Raw genomic sequence first — 15206 nt, 5'->3', positions numbered from 1 at the left:
GCAGAAGATGAGACTTTAACTGAAGCTTGAAGGAATCCAGGAAAGCTAGAAAGTGGAGATGAGAAGGAAGGGAATTCCAGGCCTGCCCTGGGTGTAGTGAAAATGCTCAGTCAAGAGATGGAGTGTTGGGTTCTAGGAACAACAAGGAGGGCCAGTATCACTGGATTACAAAGTATTGGAGGGGATAGTAAAGTGTAAGAAGACTGGAGACCTTCATAATTAGGTTTTTAAAGACTTTACAAGCCAAACAAATGATTTATCTTAAAGGATTAATAGGATAGCAATTGGTGGCAATTTAAAGGAAAAGCATTCTGTATGGTACAAATGATGAAATATGATACAAAGGTGCTGAGGTAAGAAAGCTTGAAATTAGTTGAGACATGTTGAATAATTCCATTTTATTGGAGCATATATGAAATTGTATATGGAGATGTATGTGAAGATAAAAAGACTGGCTGGATTGAATAATAGTTTCTTCTTTATTTGGTAGGCAATAGGAGATATTTGAACATAATTTTCCGAAATTTTCACCTATAAAATGTTCATTTCTCCATTGCCAATTGACCAGTACCATGTTCTCTTTCTTTTAGCTTTCCTCATTCCTCTCTTAGGGCTATCCCACTGTAATGAGAATATGTGGTGAAAACATACCACATGCTACTAGAGATATTTTACCTAAAAGCTTAAGATAGCTTGTCCATAATTTTTGGAAATTCAGCAATGCTACAATGAGATCGCTTTGTATGTATTTTAACAGGTTAATTATCTCTGTTAATCTTAAAATTTGCAAAATAAAGTTATTTATGATAGTATTACTGAAATGACATTTATTTTCTTTTATTTCTCTGAACTAACCATTGATCACATTATTAATGTAATAATAGAGCAACATTACTGTGTTTCTTTTTGTCTTTAGCTGGGCAGATGCTCAAACCCAAATACAAAACATTGCTGCTTCTTTTGATCAGGAAGCAGCTGCCATTCTTATGGCCAGATTGGCAGTGTATAGGGCAGAGACAGAGGAAGGTCCAGATGTGCTCCGATGGCTAGACAGACAGCTCATTCGCTTGGTAAGAACAAAAGTCGCATGCAGTCTTAAATGTTACAAAATATTTTTTTGTAGAACTGAACAATTAGTTTATATTTCTCATGATGCTTACTCTGAAAAAATCACTTTGAAATTGCTTCATAGACACTGAAGCAGCTGAGATTGGGGAAGAATAATTCAGGAAAAACATCATTAATAAGTTATAAATTGTACGTCTGCACTTACTATCATGAGTAGTACAGTAATTAATAACACAGTAAACTCTTGGTCATTTAGAACTAGTTTTCAAGTTTGTCATTGTAAATACTACTTTCTGGTTTGTGGAAAGCAACAACTCTTCATAAGAAATATCTTTTTTTGACGTGTCATCTTCTGTTTATACCGTGTGTGTGTGTTTGCATTTATGCCTTGTATTTATTTTGTGATTTAAACACACACATACACATATATACATATACACATGTATGTATGCATGCATGCTTGTCTGTATGTGTCCTCTCTCTTGACAGATCAAGTGAGATTCTTGAGGGCAGGGATTCTTCATTTTTATCTATGTATTTCTGGCACCTAGAACACTTCCTGACATTCAGATGTCCCAAAAGTCTTAGTGTAGTTTTAAGCTATTAGGGCTGTATAAGTTCTTAATAAATAGTTATTAATCGATTGACTCAGGGACTCACCAGTGACAGTTATGACTAAGTATCCTAAATTAAAGCTTTGTGATCTTGATACACTGTGTTTATTTTTTCTTTTCTTTTACTTCTTTCTCCTCTCTTCCATCTTCTTTGCTTGTAACTTCTCCCATATTTGTTAACTGTAATGCCACCAACTTTTATTGTCATCCCCAGCCGATGAATGTACTTTTGGTTTTTTTTGGGCTAGGCAATGTGGTTAACAGCTAGTAAGTGCTGGGTGTCTGAGTCCATATTTGAACTCAGGTCCCCCGAATCCAGGGCTGGTGCTCTGTCCACTGCGCCACCTAGCTGCCCTTGATCATACTTTTAAAATCTGGTTGGTATACCAGCTAGTTCTATTGAAGGAGAGTATAATCTTTAGGTCTTTTATTCTTTTTCACAATTTTTTCTTTGTCTACCTGTTTAGGGATTCTTTCTCATCAGAAACTTTTAAAAATGTTTTTGTTTACTAAAGTTCACCTTCCAGCCAAGTGAAAGGGGAAAATTCTTTGCAGAATTTTCTGATGTGCTTCTGTGTTTGTTTTTTGTCTTTTTTTTTTTTTTGAGCAAAATTTCCTCTGGAATTCTGTAATTGATGATTTTGTATCAGTTTTTAAAAAAAGTTTTTTGATGTTCTTTTTTTATTTTTTATTTTTTTTTACTATCATGACTAGTTCTTTGCTACTAGGAAAATGCTGGTGTAAGTATTTTTATTTATATAGATTTTTGTACATACAGGACCTTTCTGTCTTGTCTTTGACTCTTTTGGGCTGTATTCCCTGGAGTGGGATCATTGGTTAAAAGGAAAGGAATAAGTTAGTGATATTTTAGTATCAGTCAAATCAGCCCATGAACAAATGTTTGTTACCTACAGTGTGCAGGCACTGTGTGAAGTGATAAAAACACAAATATAAAAGTGAGACAGTCCCTGCCCTCAAGAAGCTTTAGAAGGAAAGACAGTATATGAATAGATCTGTAAATACAAGACATATATAAAACAAAAACAAGAAGTTAAGTATAATATAAATATAAATAATATAAAGCATAAGATAATATAGAGTAATTAAAAATTGTTTGCTAGATGGGTTGGACTAAAAACAATGCATTAATGTGTTTTTTTCCCATATCCCATCCAACCCTTTTTTTAAATGACAAAAAATTCTTTTGCCAATTTGATGGGTGTGAGATGAAAACTCACAGATGTTTTAATTTGTATTTCTCTGTTTATTAGTAACTTAACTTAGAGCCTTCCATCATTTGGTTGCATTTCTTTTTTTGGACACTTTTCACATTATTTGACCAGTTATCTTTGTAGGAATGATTGTTGTTCTCTTATATTTGTATCATTCAGTACATACCTTGGATACATACCTTTATTAGAAGTACTTGCTCTGAATAATTTTTTTTCCAGTTAACTGATTCCCTGGATTGTGGTATAGTAGATAAAAAGATAAGTAGATAGACGTAACAGTAATGATAATAATTATAATTATAATAATCACAATAATAATGATAGTAATGATAATAATAATGTGTTTACTGTGTGCTGGGCACCATGCTAAACATTGGGGATATAAAATACAAGTCAGCAAGACATTGTCTTCCTTCAAGGAGCTTACAGTCTAATGGGGAAGACAACACATAAAGGAGAGTTGGGTAGGGAGGGGAAAACAGCATGGAGATATCTAAGCAAATCCTATTTCTAGGCAAGGTGAAATGACGATAGCATGCACTTATTAATATGCCAGGCGTCGCACTAAAATAATGCTGGAGATACAAAAAATGTCAAAAACATTTCCTGCCTTCAGGAAGCTCACATACTAATGGGCTATACATCATGAAAAACAATTATGTACAAAGATATTTCCAGGATAAATTGGAGGTAATCTTATAGGGAGGGCACTAGAATGAGGGGTGGGGGGAGTAAGGATGGGGAATAGATGATTGGAGACTGAGGTACTTTTGGAAGAAGGTAAGATTTGAGCTTGGGTTCAAAGGAAGCCTGGAGATGGAGAAGAGGAGCGAGAGCATGCCAGCCGTGGAGTGGCCTGGGAGAAGTCTTAGGGTCAGATGTGGTGGGAAAGAGCAAGAAGGCCGGTGTCACGAGATTGTAGAAGACTGAAAAGATTGGAGGGGCCAGATTGTGAAGGATTTTTTTAAAAGCCAAACAGAGGATTTTATATTTGACCGTGGAGGTAATAGAGAGTCATTGGATTTTATTGAGTAGGGGAATGACATGGTCTGACCTGCATTTCAGGAGGATCATGTTGATGGCTGAGTGGAGAATGGGCAGGAGGGGGCAGGGAGACAGGGAAACCAATTAGAAAGCAGTTGCATTGGTCCAGGTGAGAAGCGATGAGTGTTGTCTGTACCTGGGTCATGCCTGTGTCAGGAAAGAAAGAGATATTTATGATGTATATGTACATATTGTGTGTGTGTGTTGTGTATGTGTGCACATACACATACACACACATATATAGTGTGAGTACATATGTATAAATACACACACATATATGCACACACATACATACACACACACACACACACACATATGGTGAAGGTAGAGAAACAGGAAGTGATAAGTGATTAGATGAGATGTCAGGGATAACACCTAAGTTGTAAAGCCTAAGTGACTGGGAGGATTGTGGTGCCCTCAGAAGTGACAAGGAAGTTTGGGAGACAGAAGAGTTTTTGAAGATAGATAATGAATTCCGTTTTAGAGAGCTTGAATTTAAGATCAAAACCCAGGATAGTTACATAGGTTCTGGTTGGGAGGAGGTGAAAATAATAGCTAAAATAGAGAGTGCATAGGGTAGTGGTGTGAAGAGTGAGCTGGAAAGTATTAGAAAGAATTGGATTTGGAATCAGAAGACTTTGGTGAGCTTCAGCAGGTGATTTAAACTTCCTGTGTCTCAGTTTCCACCTTTATAAAATGGAGTTGAACCAAATGAACTCTGAAATCTTGTATGACCCTAAATCCGTGATCCAGTGTTCTAAGTACTTATTCTAGCTACGTCAATTTTGTTTGTGAAAAAACATTTTTTGTTTTATGTAACCAGGATTATTGACTTCATCTTTTTTGTGACCATTTCTGTCACTTGGTTAGTTATGAATTTTTCTCCTAAATATAGTTGTTCAGAGTTCCTCTTTCTGTTGTCCCTTTTTTTATGAAGTGGGTTTTTATTTTTTTGGACATTTGTCAGTTTGGAGTTTGCTATCATATATGCTATAAGAAGTTAATCTGAACCTAATTTCTGACAAATTGCTTTCTAGTTTTGTCAGAGGGGTAGTACTTAAAACCATAGTGAGTATTCATGGTTGATTGTTCTGATTGTATCATATTCATAGTGGGACATAGTAAAATAATATTTTGGGAGAGAGGTTAAAAGTCCTAAATTAAATGGTAAGTAATATTTAAGTTTTACCTTGGTGATTACTCTACCAGAGTCACAACCCCTTGTAAATGAGTCAGTACATATGGCTTTAGCAGTAACCTTTTTTTAGCAATGCCAGGAAGTACTATACTAATTTAGATTCTGTTTTATCCAGTGTCAGAAGTTTGGAGAGTATCACAAAGATGATCCAAGTTCGTTCAGATTTTCGGAAACCTTCTCCCTTTACCCACAGGTAAGAATAAAACAGACATACTTACTATAATTATTACAGAATTTCAGTTCCACTATTCCCACGTGCTTGTTCCATTAATCTGTGGTTCCCATTTAGTGGTTCAAAGACTCATTAGGGGTTTGAGATAATGGCCCCTGGGATTTGTGCTTAAAAATCTTTAATGGCACTTTAAGCAGTAAATAATTGCCTAATTATTATAGATATATTTTGTATGTATATAATGTCCCTTCCCCTAGAGGGAGAGGCTGTTTTTTTGGTTGATGAAATGGTTTTGAATTGGGAAAAACATTGGGAACCAGTGATCTAGATGTTACGTATGGAAAAAATTTGTTCAATTTATACTACAGAAATTCTCTATGTAATACAGTTGTATCAAATTACTTAAATAGAATATTTAATTCCCTTCACTCAGCCTGTCTTCAATAGTGAGACAGTGGATTGGCTGTTTTATTTGAATTATATTTTTTTAATCAGTAATGGTACCTTTTTTATTGTCGCTGTTGTAAAGATGTTTTGATTGCATTTTGTGGTCTACCAGTGCCACATTGCATTCTAACCTCTAGCCTGAAACATTGGCCTGGCTTGAGTTAGGCCTGGCCCAGAATATTTAGTAAGTACACTCTTAGGAGAAATTGTACTTCTGAGTGGAAAAAGATGATTTGAATTCTTTGACTTTTTTTTCACTTTTCAGTAGAGGTATTAATGTAGTAAAAAAGCCAAAAGACAGAAAACCCAAGAGAGGAAGAGCGGGAGAACAAAGGGTATTCTAATAGGCCTTAGAATATCTTAGAATTGAGGGAGGAAATTTGATATATATATTTTGTTAATTCATATTAGTTTATAGTGAATTTAATAAGTTTAGTCATAATTTAGCAGACTTTGTATTATTATGAGAAAAGATGAACAATGTATTATTTAAAGTTGTCCAATATATTTTATTTTGCAGTTTATGTTCCATTTGCGAAGATCTCCTTTCTTGCAAGTTTTTAACAACAGTCCTGATGAGAGTTCATATTATCGTCACCATTTTATGCGTCAAGATCTGACCCAGTCATTAATCATGATTCAGCCTATTCTGTATGCCTACTCTTTTAGTGGACCTCCAGAGGTAAAAAATAATAATGATGATTTTCATATATATATATACAGTACTGTGGTAGTAAGATTTGAGACTGGAAAGAGTTTTGGAAAGTTTCTAGTTCATTCCTTGCATCATTAAAAAAAAATTATGTATTTTTAGTTTTCAACATTCACTTCCACCAGATTTTGAGTTCCAAATTTTCTCCCCATCTCATCCCTCCTCCCACCCCAAGATGGCATGCATTCTGTATACCCCTTCCCCTAATCTGCCCTCCCTTCTATCTCTTCCCCCCTTCTCTTATATCCTTCTCCTCTTGCATCATTTTTGTTTGCTTATTTTAGTATATGTCTTTTGAAAAGCAAAAAAAAAAAGAATAACTGAATCCTATTAAAAATTAGAACTGTATGTTCCATATAAAGCATTATCTAAAATACTAGTAATCAGAAGCCATATTATAGTAAACATGGATCATAAAATAATTTAACTGTAACAGAGTTCAAGAGAAAATGTCATTGAATTGTGTACCTTCATGCAAGTTAATAAGCAACCATTTATCCTGGAAGGTTTGGTTTTCTCTCTTAAAAATTTGGTTTCCCCCTTTAAAATCTCCAGGTAAGGTGGTGATTCCTGTGTAACCTTGGATAGATCACTTCTTCTCACTGAGTATTAATTTCCACATTTGTAAAATGAGAGTTTTGAATTAAATCCTAACTTCTAGATCTGATTCTGTGAATGCCTTATATTTAGTTAACATGTTATTTCTCATACAGTATTTTCACATACATGGCATCATTTGATTCTCACAATATAACTCTGAGTATATTTGAGCTCTTAAATTGATGCTGTATGATTTTGACAATGTTGCATTGACTATAGGTTGTCTTTGTAGTTTCTGGTAGTTTTTTTCATGAGTTCAGAAATTTTATACAAACCAAATTAGAAAGTGACTTTCTGTCATTTAAGAAATTTGAAATCTCAGAAAGATCTCTCTGCTCAAGAGTAAATTTGTCTTTTTCATTACGTTTATTTACTCTCCTCTTTTTTTTTTTCATTTTTTCTCTTCATTTCAGCCTGTTCTTCTTGATAGCAGCAGCATCCTTGCAGATCGTATTCTTCTGATGGACACATTCTTCCAGATTTTGATTTATCATGGGGAGGTAAGATTTCATTAATTTTAAATTAGCACATCTGCTTCCAGCAGAATATTTTATTTATTAAAAAAAAGTTTCTGGCTTCTGCTATATAAAACTAGATTTAGGTCTTGTTTGACTTTGACTTTCTTATAATAATAATTTAAGATTTGTATAACAATCTACCAATTTTTTTAGATTCAGTTTACAAAGTGATACATTACTTTTGCTCTGACCATACATTATGATCACATGTGTAGTATGTATGTGGGAGCAATAAATGTGAAATCTAGATATCATTTCTCATCAGTTGTACCTGCTGATATTGTGAGGGGATCAGTTTGCCTATTTTAAAGTATAGAATTCACATTTAATTTTCTCAGATGACCCTTGTAACATTGCAAGAAGGGGGTTAGATGGCTGCTTTTTGTTGCTCTGGGAATTCTTACTAATTATGAGGGTGAGTGTTTAGGTAGGAAATTGCTTCTTCAGATGTTTTCAGTGGTATAAGCAGTCACTGATTCCACTTGATACTAAAGATCTTGCTAAAGATATCTGTTGGAAGTGTAGTATATCAGTCAGAATTTGTTAACTCTTGTTACTTAATAACAGCTTCTGACTGCATTCTGTTTGATATGTAAAACTTTTGTAGTACTGATTGAGCCAAGAAGGGCCGTTTTGTCATTTTAGTTTCAGCTTTTTCTTCTTAAGGCAATTTGACAGTATGCTTAAAGAAGGTATTAAATATGCAGTTGATAGAACTTTGTACCTTTATTTTAATGTCTAGATGTAAAACTATATTGAGTGAATTTGAGTTTAGGGAGATTAATCTATAAAATTAAAATCACTGATGATAATGCTCTAAACTACCAAGCTGTATTTAACTCTGGTTGATTTACTGAGTTTGCATGGTATTTGGAATACTTGGAAGGAAGCTTATATTACAGTTATTTCTTGTAATTCTTTAGTAATGTAGCTAATTTTAAAAATTCCATTTTTGTTTTCTTGTGTTAAATAATTTTTGTCCCAACAGATTCCTCCTAACTTGTTTCCCTCTGAACTAATATTAAAATGAATTTGTATTCCCTGAATATATACTGACTGGTAGTAAGGAGAGAAGAAAGAGAAACATGGTGTGTTCTAGGGAAAACAGATAATACAGAATTGAGAAATCAGTAGCCATTGGTGTAGTTCTCTGACAACTGAATCTCAGTTAAGAAATCTAGTTATTCTCAGTTCCATCTTTCTTAAAGTTCCATAGATCAAAGGTGTCAAAGTTCAGCCTGCAACACTCCTGAGTATATCGTGAATCAGATTAAAATGTAGTTGTGAAATATTTAACAAAATAAATAAAAATGAAATAAAACATAGATAATGTTAGTGTATGATTTTCTAAGTCAACATGTTCCTGCAGAGATCCTTATGTATAGTTTAGTGGCCCCCATTTTCATTTGAGTTTGATACTAATGTTATAGATGATCCTAACCTTACTCAGATTTGGCCTTTTGAACACCATTTTAAATCTTGGTCATAGTCAAAGTGAGCCTTCAGGGACTCGAAAAGTTAGCTCTTTGATAAGATGACAGTGAAAATGACATTCTTCATGGAGAGTATCAGCCACTTCAGCATTTATTTTATTGTTTTTTTAACTTTACACAGTCTACAAAATGCTAATTATTTAAAAAAATTTCTTATAATGCATTTGCTTGAAGTACCTAGGAACCTCTGATAAAAGAGTATTCTCTCTGAGTTAATAAGGAAATGGCCCTTCTGCAAAAGTCATTGAACTTATTTTAGTCTCACATATCACTTTAGTCAAAGGGGAGTGTTTGAAAAGTGTAGTCTGATTAGTTTCTTATTTTGTGCTTTTTTTAGAGAAGAAACTTAAGAAATTTCTATTTTCATTTATTTCATGAACTTTTATTCAGTGTAATGGACTTTTCTGGCAGCCTGGTGAGGTCTAAGGATCATTTCTCAGAATAATGTTTTTGAATGTATAAAATAAAATGCATAGAAATATAAAGGAAACCAATTATATTGAAATAGAATTATCAGAATGTGAAAAAAAAAGTCCATAGACCTCAGGTTAAGAGCCCTAGTTTTTGGAACTGGACCTAATAAATTTTCACACTAGATAGAGAAAAATGGTTTTATAAGCAGTAATTAAATTTTTCCCATTATCTGTTCTAAAGTTGTTTCCTTTGAACATCCTCTTCTTCTTTAGAATGCTTGATGCATCAGGCACGAAAAGTGAAAATTTGTCCTCTGTTTTTTAATTTAGACCATAGCACAATGGCGCAAATCAGGCTACCAAGACATGCCAGAATATGAAAATTTCCGCCATCTCCTGCAAGCCCCAGTAGATGATGCTCAAGAAATTCTCCATTCCAGATTTCCAATGCCACGTTACATTGACACAGAACATGGAGGCAGCCAGGTAAATAGTTTCATTTTACAGAACTTAGTTTTAGCTCTTCATAGGATAGATCTTTTTTTTAATTTAATGTTTTTTTTCAATTAAAAATTTATTTTCTCTTCCTTTTCCTACCTTCATGGGGAAAAAAAAAGAAAGACAAGACACTTGTAAAAAAAGTATAGTCAAGCAAACAAATTGGCATATTGGCCATGTATGTCTCATTCTGCATCTGGAATACAGTGATTATCTTTTTGGAGGTGATTCATCATTCATCCTCTAGAAACATGGTTCTTTTTACACGTTTATCAGAGTTCTTAAATCTTCTGAAGTTTTCTTTACAGTGGTGGCGGTGTTCTTCGGGTTCTTGTTACTTCCTTCTTTAATTCATACATGCTTTCTCAGGTTTCTCTGAAACTGTCCCTTTTGTAATTTCTTACAGAGCAGCAATGTTCCATTACATTCTTATATCTTAATATGTTCAGTCATTGCCCAGTTGATTTGCAGCTTTGTTTCCTAATTCTTTGCCTCTACAAAAATAAAGATCTGCTGTAAATATCAGGCAGCTAGTTGGTGCGGTTGACAGTGTTGAACTTGGCACTAGAAAGACCTGAGTTCAATCCTAACTTGGACATTTACTTAGCTGTGTGACTTTGGTCAAGTCATTTAACCTTTTTATCTGTTAAATGGGAATAATAATAGCACCTGTGTCATGGAGGTGTTATGTAGATCAAATGAAATAATTTGTATAAATTGCTTTGTGAACCCTAAGACACTATGCAAGTGCTAGCTGTTATCATCATCATAATTTCCTTAAAAATTTAAAACCTGATCCTTAAATTCTGAGTCATCTTATTCCTTGGAATCTTTCTGATTCTTAGTTATCTAGATCTTAATTCTTGCATGTCTTCAAGACCAAATTGTAGATGTTGTCCTAATTACTTGGACTTTTCCAAGTCCAAAATTTAGGTCCTGTATGAATTAACCTGGACTTACTCCAGTCCAAAAATTTTACTGAGTCCTACTTGGTCAGGGAGGGTTTAGCCGCTTACTTGCCTGTGGGGAATCTGTCTAAAGTGCTAGGATACCTACCAGGTTCAGCTCAGAGGAATTACTGAGTCAGTGTGCCACCTCTAGCTTGTTTTGATCCCATTTAGATTATTATTATTGTCAATAACTAGAGAGAAAAAAGAGTCTCTTCCTCTGGGTCACAAGGTTAGATGACCACCCATTGAGCTATTTAGACATTTGATCATTCTGACGTGCTCCCAGATACCTGTGAATGGCTAGTGGTCAGTTAGTCTTACATCTGGTCAGCAAAGTTACAAGTATTCTAAGAGTTAGTCTCAGGTGTTGCTGTCTAACATAATGTAGGTTTGTCAGATTGACACAGGGCAACTTTCCTCACTTTCCACACAGGAACCAATTAATTTTTATGACCTCTTTGCAACTCAAAAGCTCCTGCCCTAGGAACAATGAGAAAACTAGACCAAGTAGGACACCATTAGGCCTAAAATTCCTTGAATCCTTTTTGGAAACCTGGTCCACCAGTAACTCTGTGGACTCTTTAGCGACACTCTCTGAGGGCTTCACTGAGCTCAGTTAACCCAAAACAATGAGCAATTACCAGAGAAAAAATTGATATCAAAACCCAGAGGCACATCACTCAGAAAGAAAAACTCTCCACTTCCTGATTCCTAAAAAACCCTTAAATGCCTTCTCTTTCCTTCTGAAGTGATCTCTTTATTTACAGAAAGCTTATTCTCTAGAATATAGAGCTGGTGAGCGTTACAGATCACAGTGAAACATTTAAAAATTAGGGATTAAAACCACTACTGATTGGCAAATCAAAATCGTTCATAGTTCATTAAAACAGCTGGACGATGGCGCCGATTTTGAGAAGTTGGATTAGAGTCTAGATCTAAGCTTGTTTCTATGAGAATAGGGAGTTTTTCTTTCTTTCTTTAAATAGTATTTTATTTTTTCCAATTACATATAAAGACAATTTTTAAATTTTTTTAGCTCCCAGTTTTTCTTCTTCCCTCCTTTTCCTTCTTTTTCCCCCTTTTATCTAAAATGGTAAGCAATTTGATATAGGTTACATATGTGCAGTCATGTAAAACGTATTTCCATATTAGTAATGTTGTGGAAGAAGAAACAGACCAAAAGGGGGACCAAAAACCACACAAACAATAAAGTGAAAAAAACATGCTTCTATGCATTCAGACTCCATTAGCTCTTTCTCTGGATGTGGATAGTATTTTCCTTCTTGAAATTGTCTTTGATCATTGTATTGCCGAGAAGAGCCAAGTCATTCATAGTTGATCATTGCATAATGTTGCTGTTACTGTGTATAATAGAACAGGGAGTTTTTCATGAATGGTTTCAGTTTTCTCAGTAAAGTAAGTAGCAGGCAAGGTTGTATGTACAGGAAGAGAGAGGGGATAGTGTTGGAGGCTTGAAGAAAGATTTGAAATACATCCTGCAGGGAGGGAAATAGAGAATTCAGAGAAGGAAGAATAAAAGGATTGCTGAGCAGCAGTTAGAGCTCAGTTGAAATTAGATAACATAACTTTGTAGTGTATTTTATTGAGGAAATTTTGTGATTCCTCTAATAGCCCTCCAATAAGAGCAGAAAAAGTAGATGATATGGATAATCCAAGGCAGGGTTTTGTGATGATCACACAAAGAGTTAAGGTTGTCAAAGACAGAGGACAGAGAAACTGAATTGATTGACTATTGGGGCAGAAAATGAGTTTGGTACTATTTGGACTGGGAGAGTTGGGATAGGGACATGACTAGAAATCATTGTGGGGACAGATAATAGGTTTAGGAAGGCTAAGACTGAGGGAGATTTGGAAGGACAAGAGTTTGTGATCTGACAGAGGAATTTTAGAGTTTTGGATCATGAAGGTAGAATTTCTATAGAAGGTAGAAGGTAGGGATGGTGTGTGTAGGCTTTAGATCAAGTGAGGAAAAAGTCCTTGATTAATTTAAATATCTTTGAAAATTGGTGGATGAACTAGAGTGATGATAGGGGAGTATTTGGATTGTTTGAGGAACATAGTTATGCTCTGTGGGGCTTGTGTAAAACCAGGGAGCTAGTTTGGAATTAGGCATTTGAGTGTCTGGCAGCAGAGGAAAGATTGCTGCTCCTCAGAAGAAACTGATTGAGAAGGGGAAGGCTAACACTTCAGCTCCTACGCTCTGGACTATAGGAGGATCTTGTGAACCTTGGAGGACCAGTGAAAAGTGGGCTGGAGCTAGTTTGGAGAGCACATGTGGCAAAGAGGTGACGTGGTTCCTGGAAGTCCTTACTTCCTTTTGTAGGGCACTTGTGACATTTTCCTTCTGTATGGTATAGCATTCCTGTTATTCCTGTTAGCTGGGAGAGCTTTGAATCTTCCTCTGCCCTCAGCTCCTAGTGCAGATCCTGATAACCATTGCTCTTGTCCCAGGACATTGCTGATGAAAAGTCCAAATCCTCTGAAGTTCTCTAGTCCTCTCCCTTGACTGCTATTATTAGTAATTATAATAATAATAACCAACATTTCTATAGTGCTTTAAAATTTACAAAGTACTTTATATATGTTAACCCAGAACTGAGGCCAAGAGAGAGGCCCAGAATCACATAGCTAGTAAAGTATCTGAGACAGGATTTGAACTCAGGAGGATGAGGCTTCCTGATTTCAAGCCCAGTGCTCTATCCACTGTACTAGCTGGTTGCTGCTGTTTGTCCTTTGTTCTTGAAGAGGACCATGACATCAGGAAGGTGTTACCTTGACTTGTAAGTGAATTGGATTTAAGTGAGGGAGGGCTGAGCAGAGTCACCAGCCTCACTCTCTTCAGAGCCATCTGTGTCCAGTGACAAGATATAGATCAGGAAGACTGGAGATGGCCCAGGGATGCTTGCAAATATTGAAGAGATCTAGATCTCACAGTATTATTGATAGTCATTAAAGCAACTAAAAATAATCCCTCAGAAAATTTTTAAAAGAAAATTATCCTAAGCAGTGTAACAACTTACTAACATCTGTTAAAAACCTAAGAATTTTTTGTTTGATGACATTTTTTCATCTTTGTTTGAAAGGCCCGGTTCCTGCTCTCAAAAGTCAATCCTTCACAGACGCATAACAACATGTATGCTTGGGGGCAGGTAAGTGTAAATAACATATCTTTTTTAAAAATCTTGTATGTATTTTTTATTATTTTATTTTTAATTTTTAACATTTAGTTTTTAAAAATTTTGAGTTCCAAATTCTCTCTCCCCCTCCTATACCTCCTACCTCAAGAAATATGATATCAGTTATACATGTGAAATCATGTAAAACATATTTCCATGTTAACCATGTTGCAAAGAAAAAAACCCAATGAAAACAAGAAACATAAAGGGGGAAAAGTATGTTTCAGTCTGTGTTCAGAGTTCATCAGTTTTTTCCCTGGAAGTGCATAGCATTTTCATCATGGGTCCTTTGGAATTATCTTGGATTATTCTATTAATCAGAGTAGCTTATCTTTCACATTTGATCATCCTCAAAATATTACTGTTAATGTGTATAATGTTCTCATGGTTCTGTTCTTTCACTGTGTTATCAGTTCATATAGGTCTTCCCAGGTTTTTCTGAAAGCATCCTAGTTGTCATTTCTTATAGCACAGTAGCATTCCATCACAATAATATACCATAACTTGTTCAGCCATTCCCCAACTGATGGGTATCCCCTCAATTTCCAATTCTTTGCCACCATAAAAAAGAGCTGCTATAAAAATTTTTGTACAAATAGATCCTTTCTCCCCCTTTTAAAAAATCTCTTTGGGATGCAGACCTAGTCGTGGTATTGCTGGATCAGAGGGTATGCACAGTTTTATAGCCCTTTGGACATAGTTCCAAATTGTTTTCAAGGTTGGTTGGACCAGTTCACAACTCCACCAATAGTTCATTAGTGTACCTAGTAAATAGCATATCTTGAAAATGATTTTTTGGTATGTTTTATACAGTTTCTTTTTTATGGTAAGAGTGCATCCTTCTCCCTCTTTGCTCCTCTACTGGACTGTCACAGTTTATTTTCTGATATTTGGCATATTGTGTATTTTTTAATATATATGTTTTGTGTCTCTGAGGGGAATGTAAACCCCTGTAAAGACACGTAGGAACCAAGTCTTAATTTTTTGTGTGCCAAGCATCTAGAATGGTGCCTTACACATAGTAGTCATTCATTAAATGTTTCTTACTGA

The 15206-nt window shown here is 35.1% G+C and overlaps 1 protein-coding gene across 1 annotated transcript in view; it reads left to right on the top strand.

The window, feature by feature from the left end:
* Positions 1-15206, top strand: part of SEC23A (SEC23 homolog A, COPII component) — a 63386-nt gene that overhangs the window by 44286 nt on the left and 3894 nt on the right. The window contains exons 14-19 of the mRNA XM_020991341.2: positions 917-1070; positions 5272-5349; positions 6296-6457; positions 7501-7587; positions 9842-9997; positions 14064-14129. Coding sequence (XP_020847000.1) covers positions 917-1070; positions 5272-5349; positions 6296-6457; positions 7501-7587; positions 9842-9997; positions 14064-14129 — 703 coding nt within the window. The remainder of the gene's footprint in view (positions 1-916; positions 1071-5271; positions 5350-6295; positions 6458-7500; positions 7588-9841; positions 9998-14063; positions 14130-15206) is intronic.

Source organism: Phascolarctos cinereus, unplaced genomic scaffold (genome assembly GCF_003287225.1).
Source record: "Phascolarctos cinereus isolate Bilbo 61053 unplaced genomic scaffold, phaCin_HiC Scaffold_2;HRSCAF=192, whole genome shotgun sequence".
Classification (NCBI taxonomy): domain Eukaryota; kingdom Metazoa; phylum Chordata; class Mammalia; order Diprotodontia; family Phascolarctidae; genus Phascolarctos; species Phascolarctos cinereus.
This window is presented reverse-complemented; position numbering and strand designations above follow the sequence as displayed.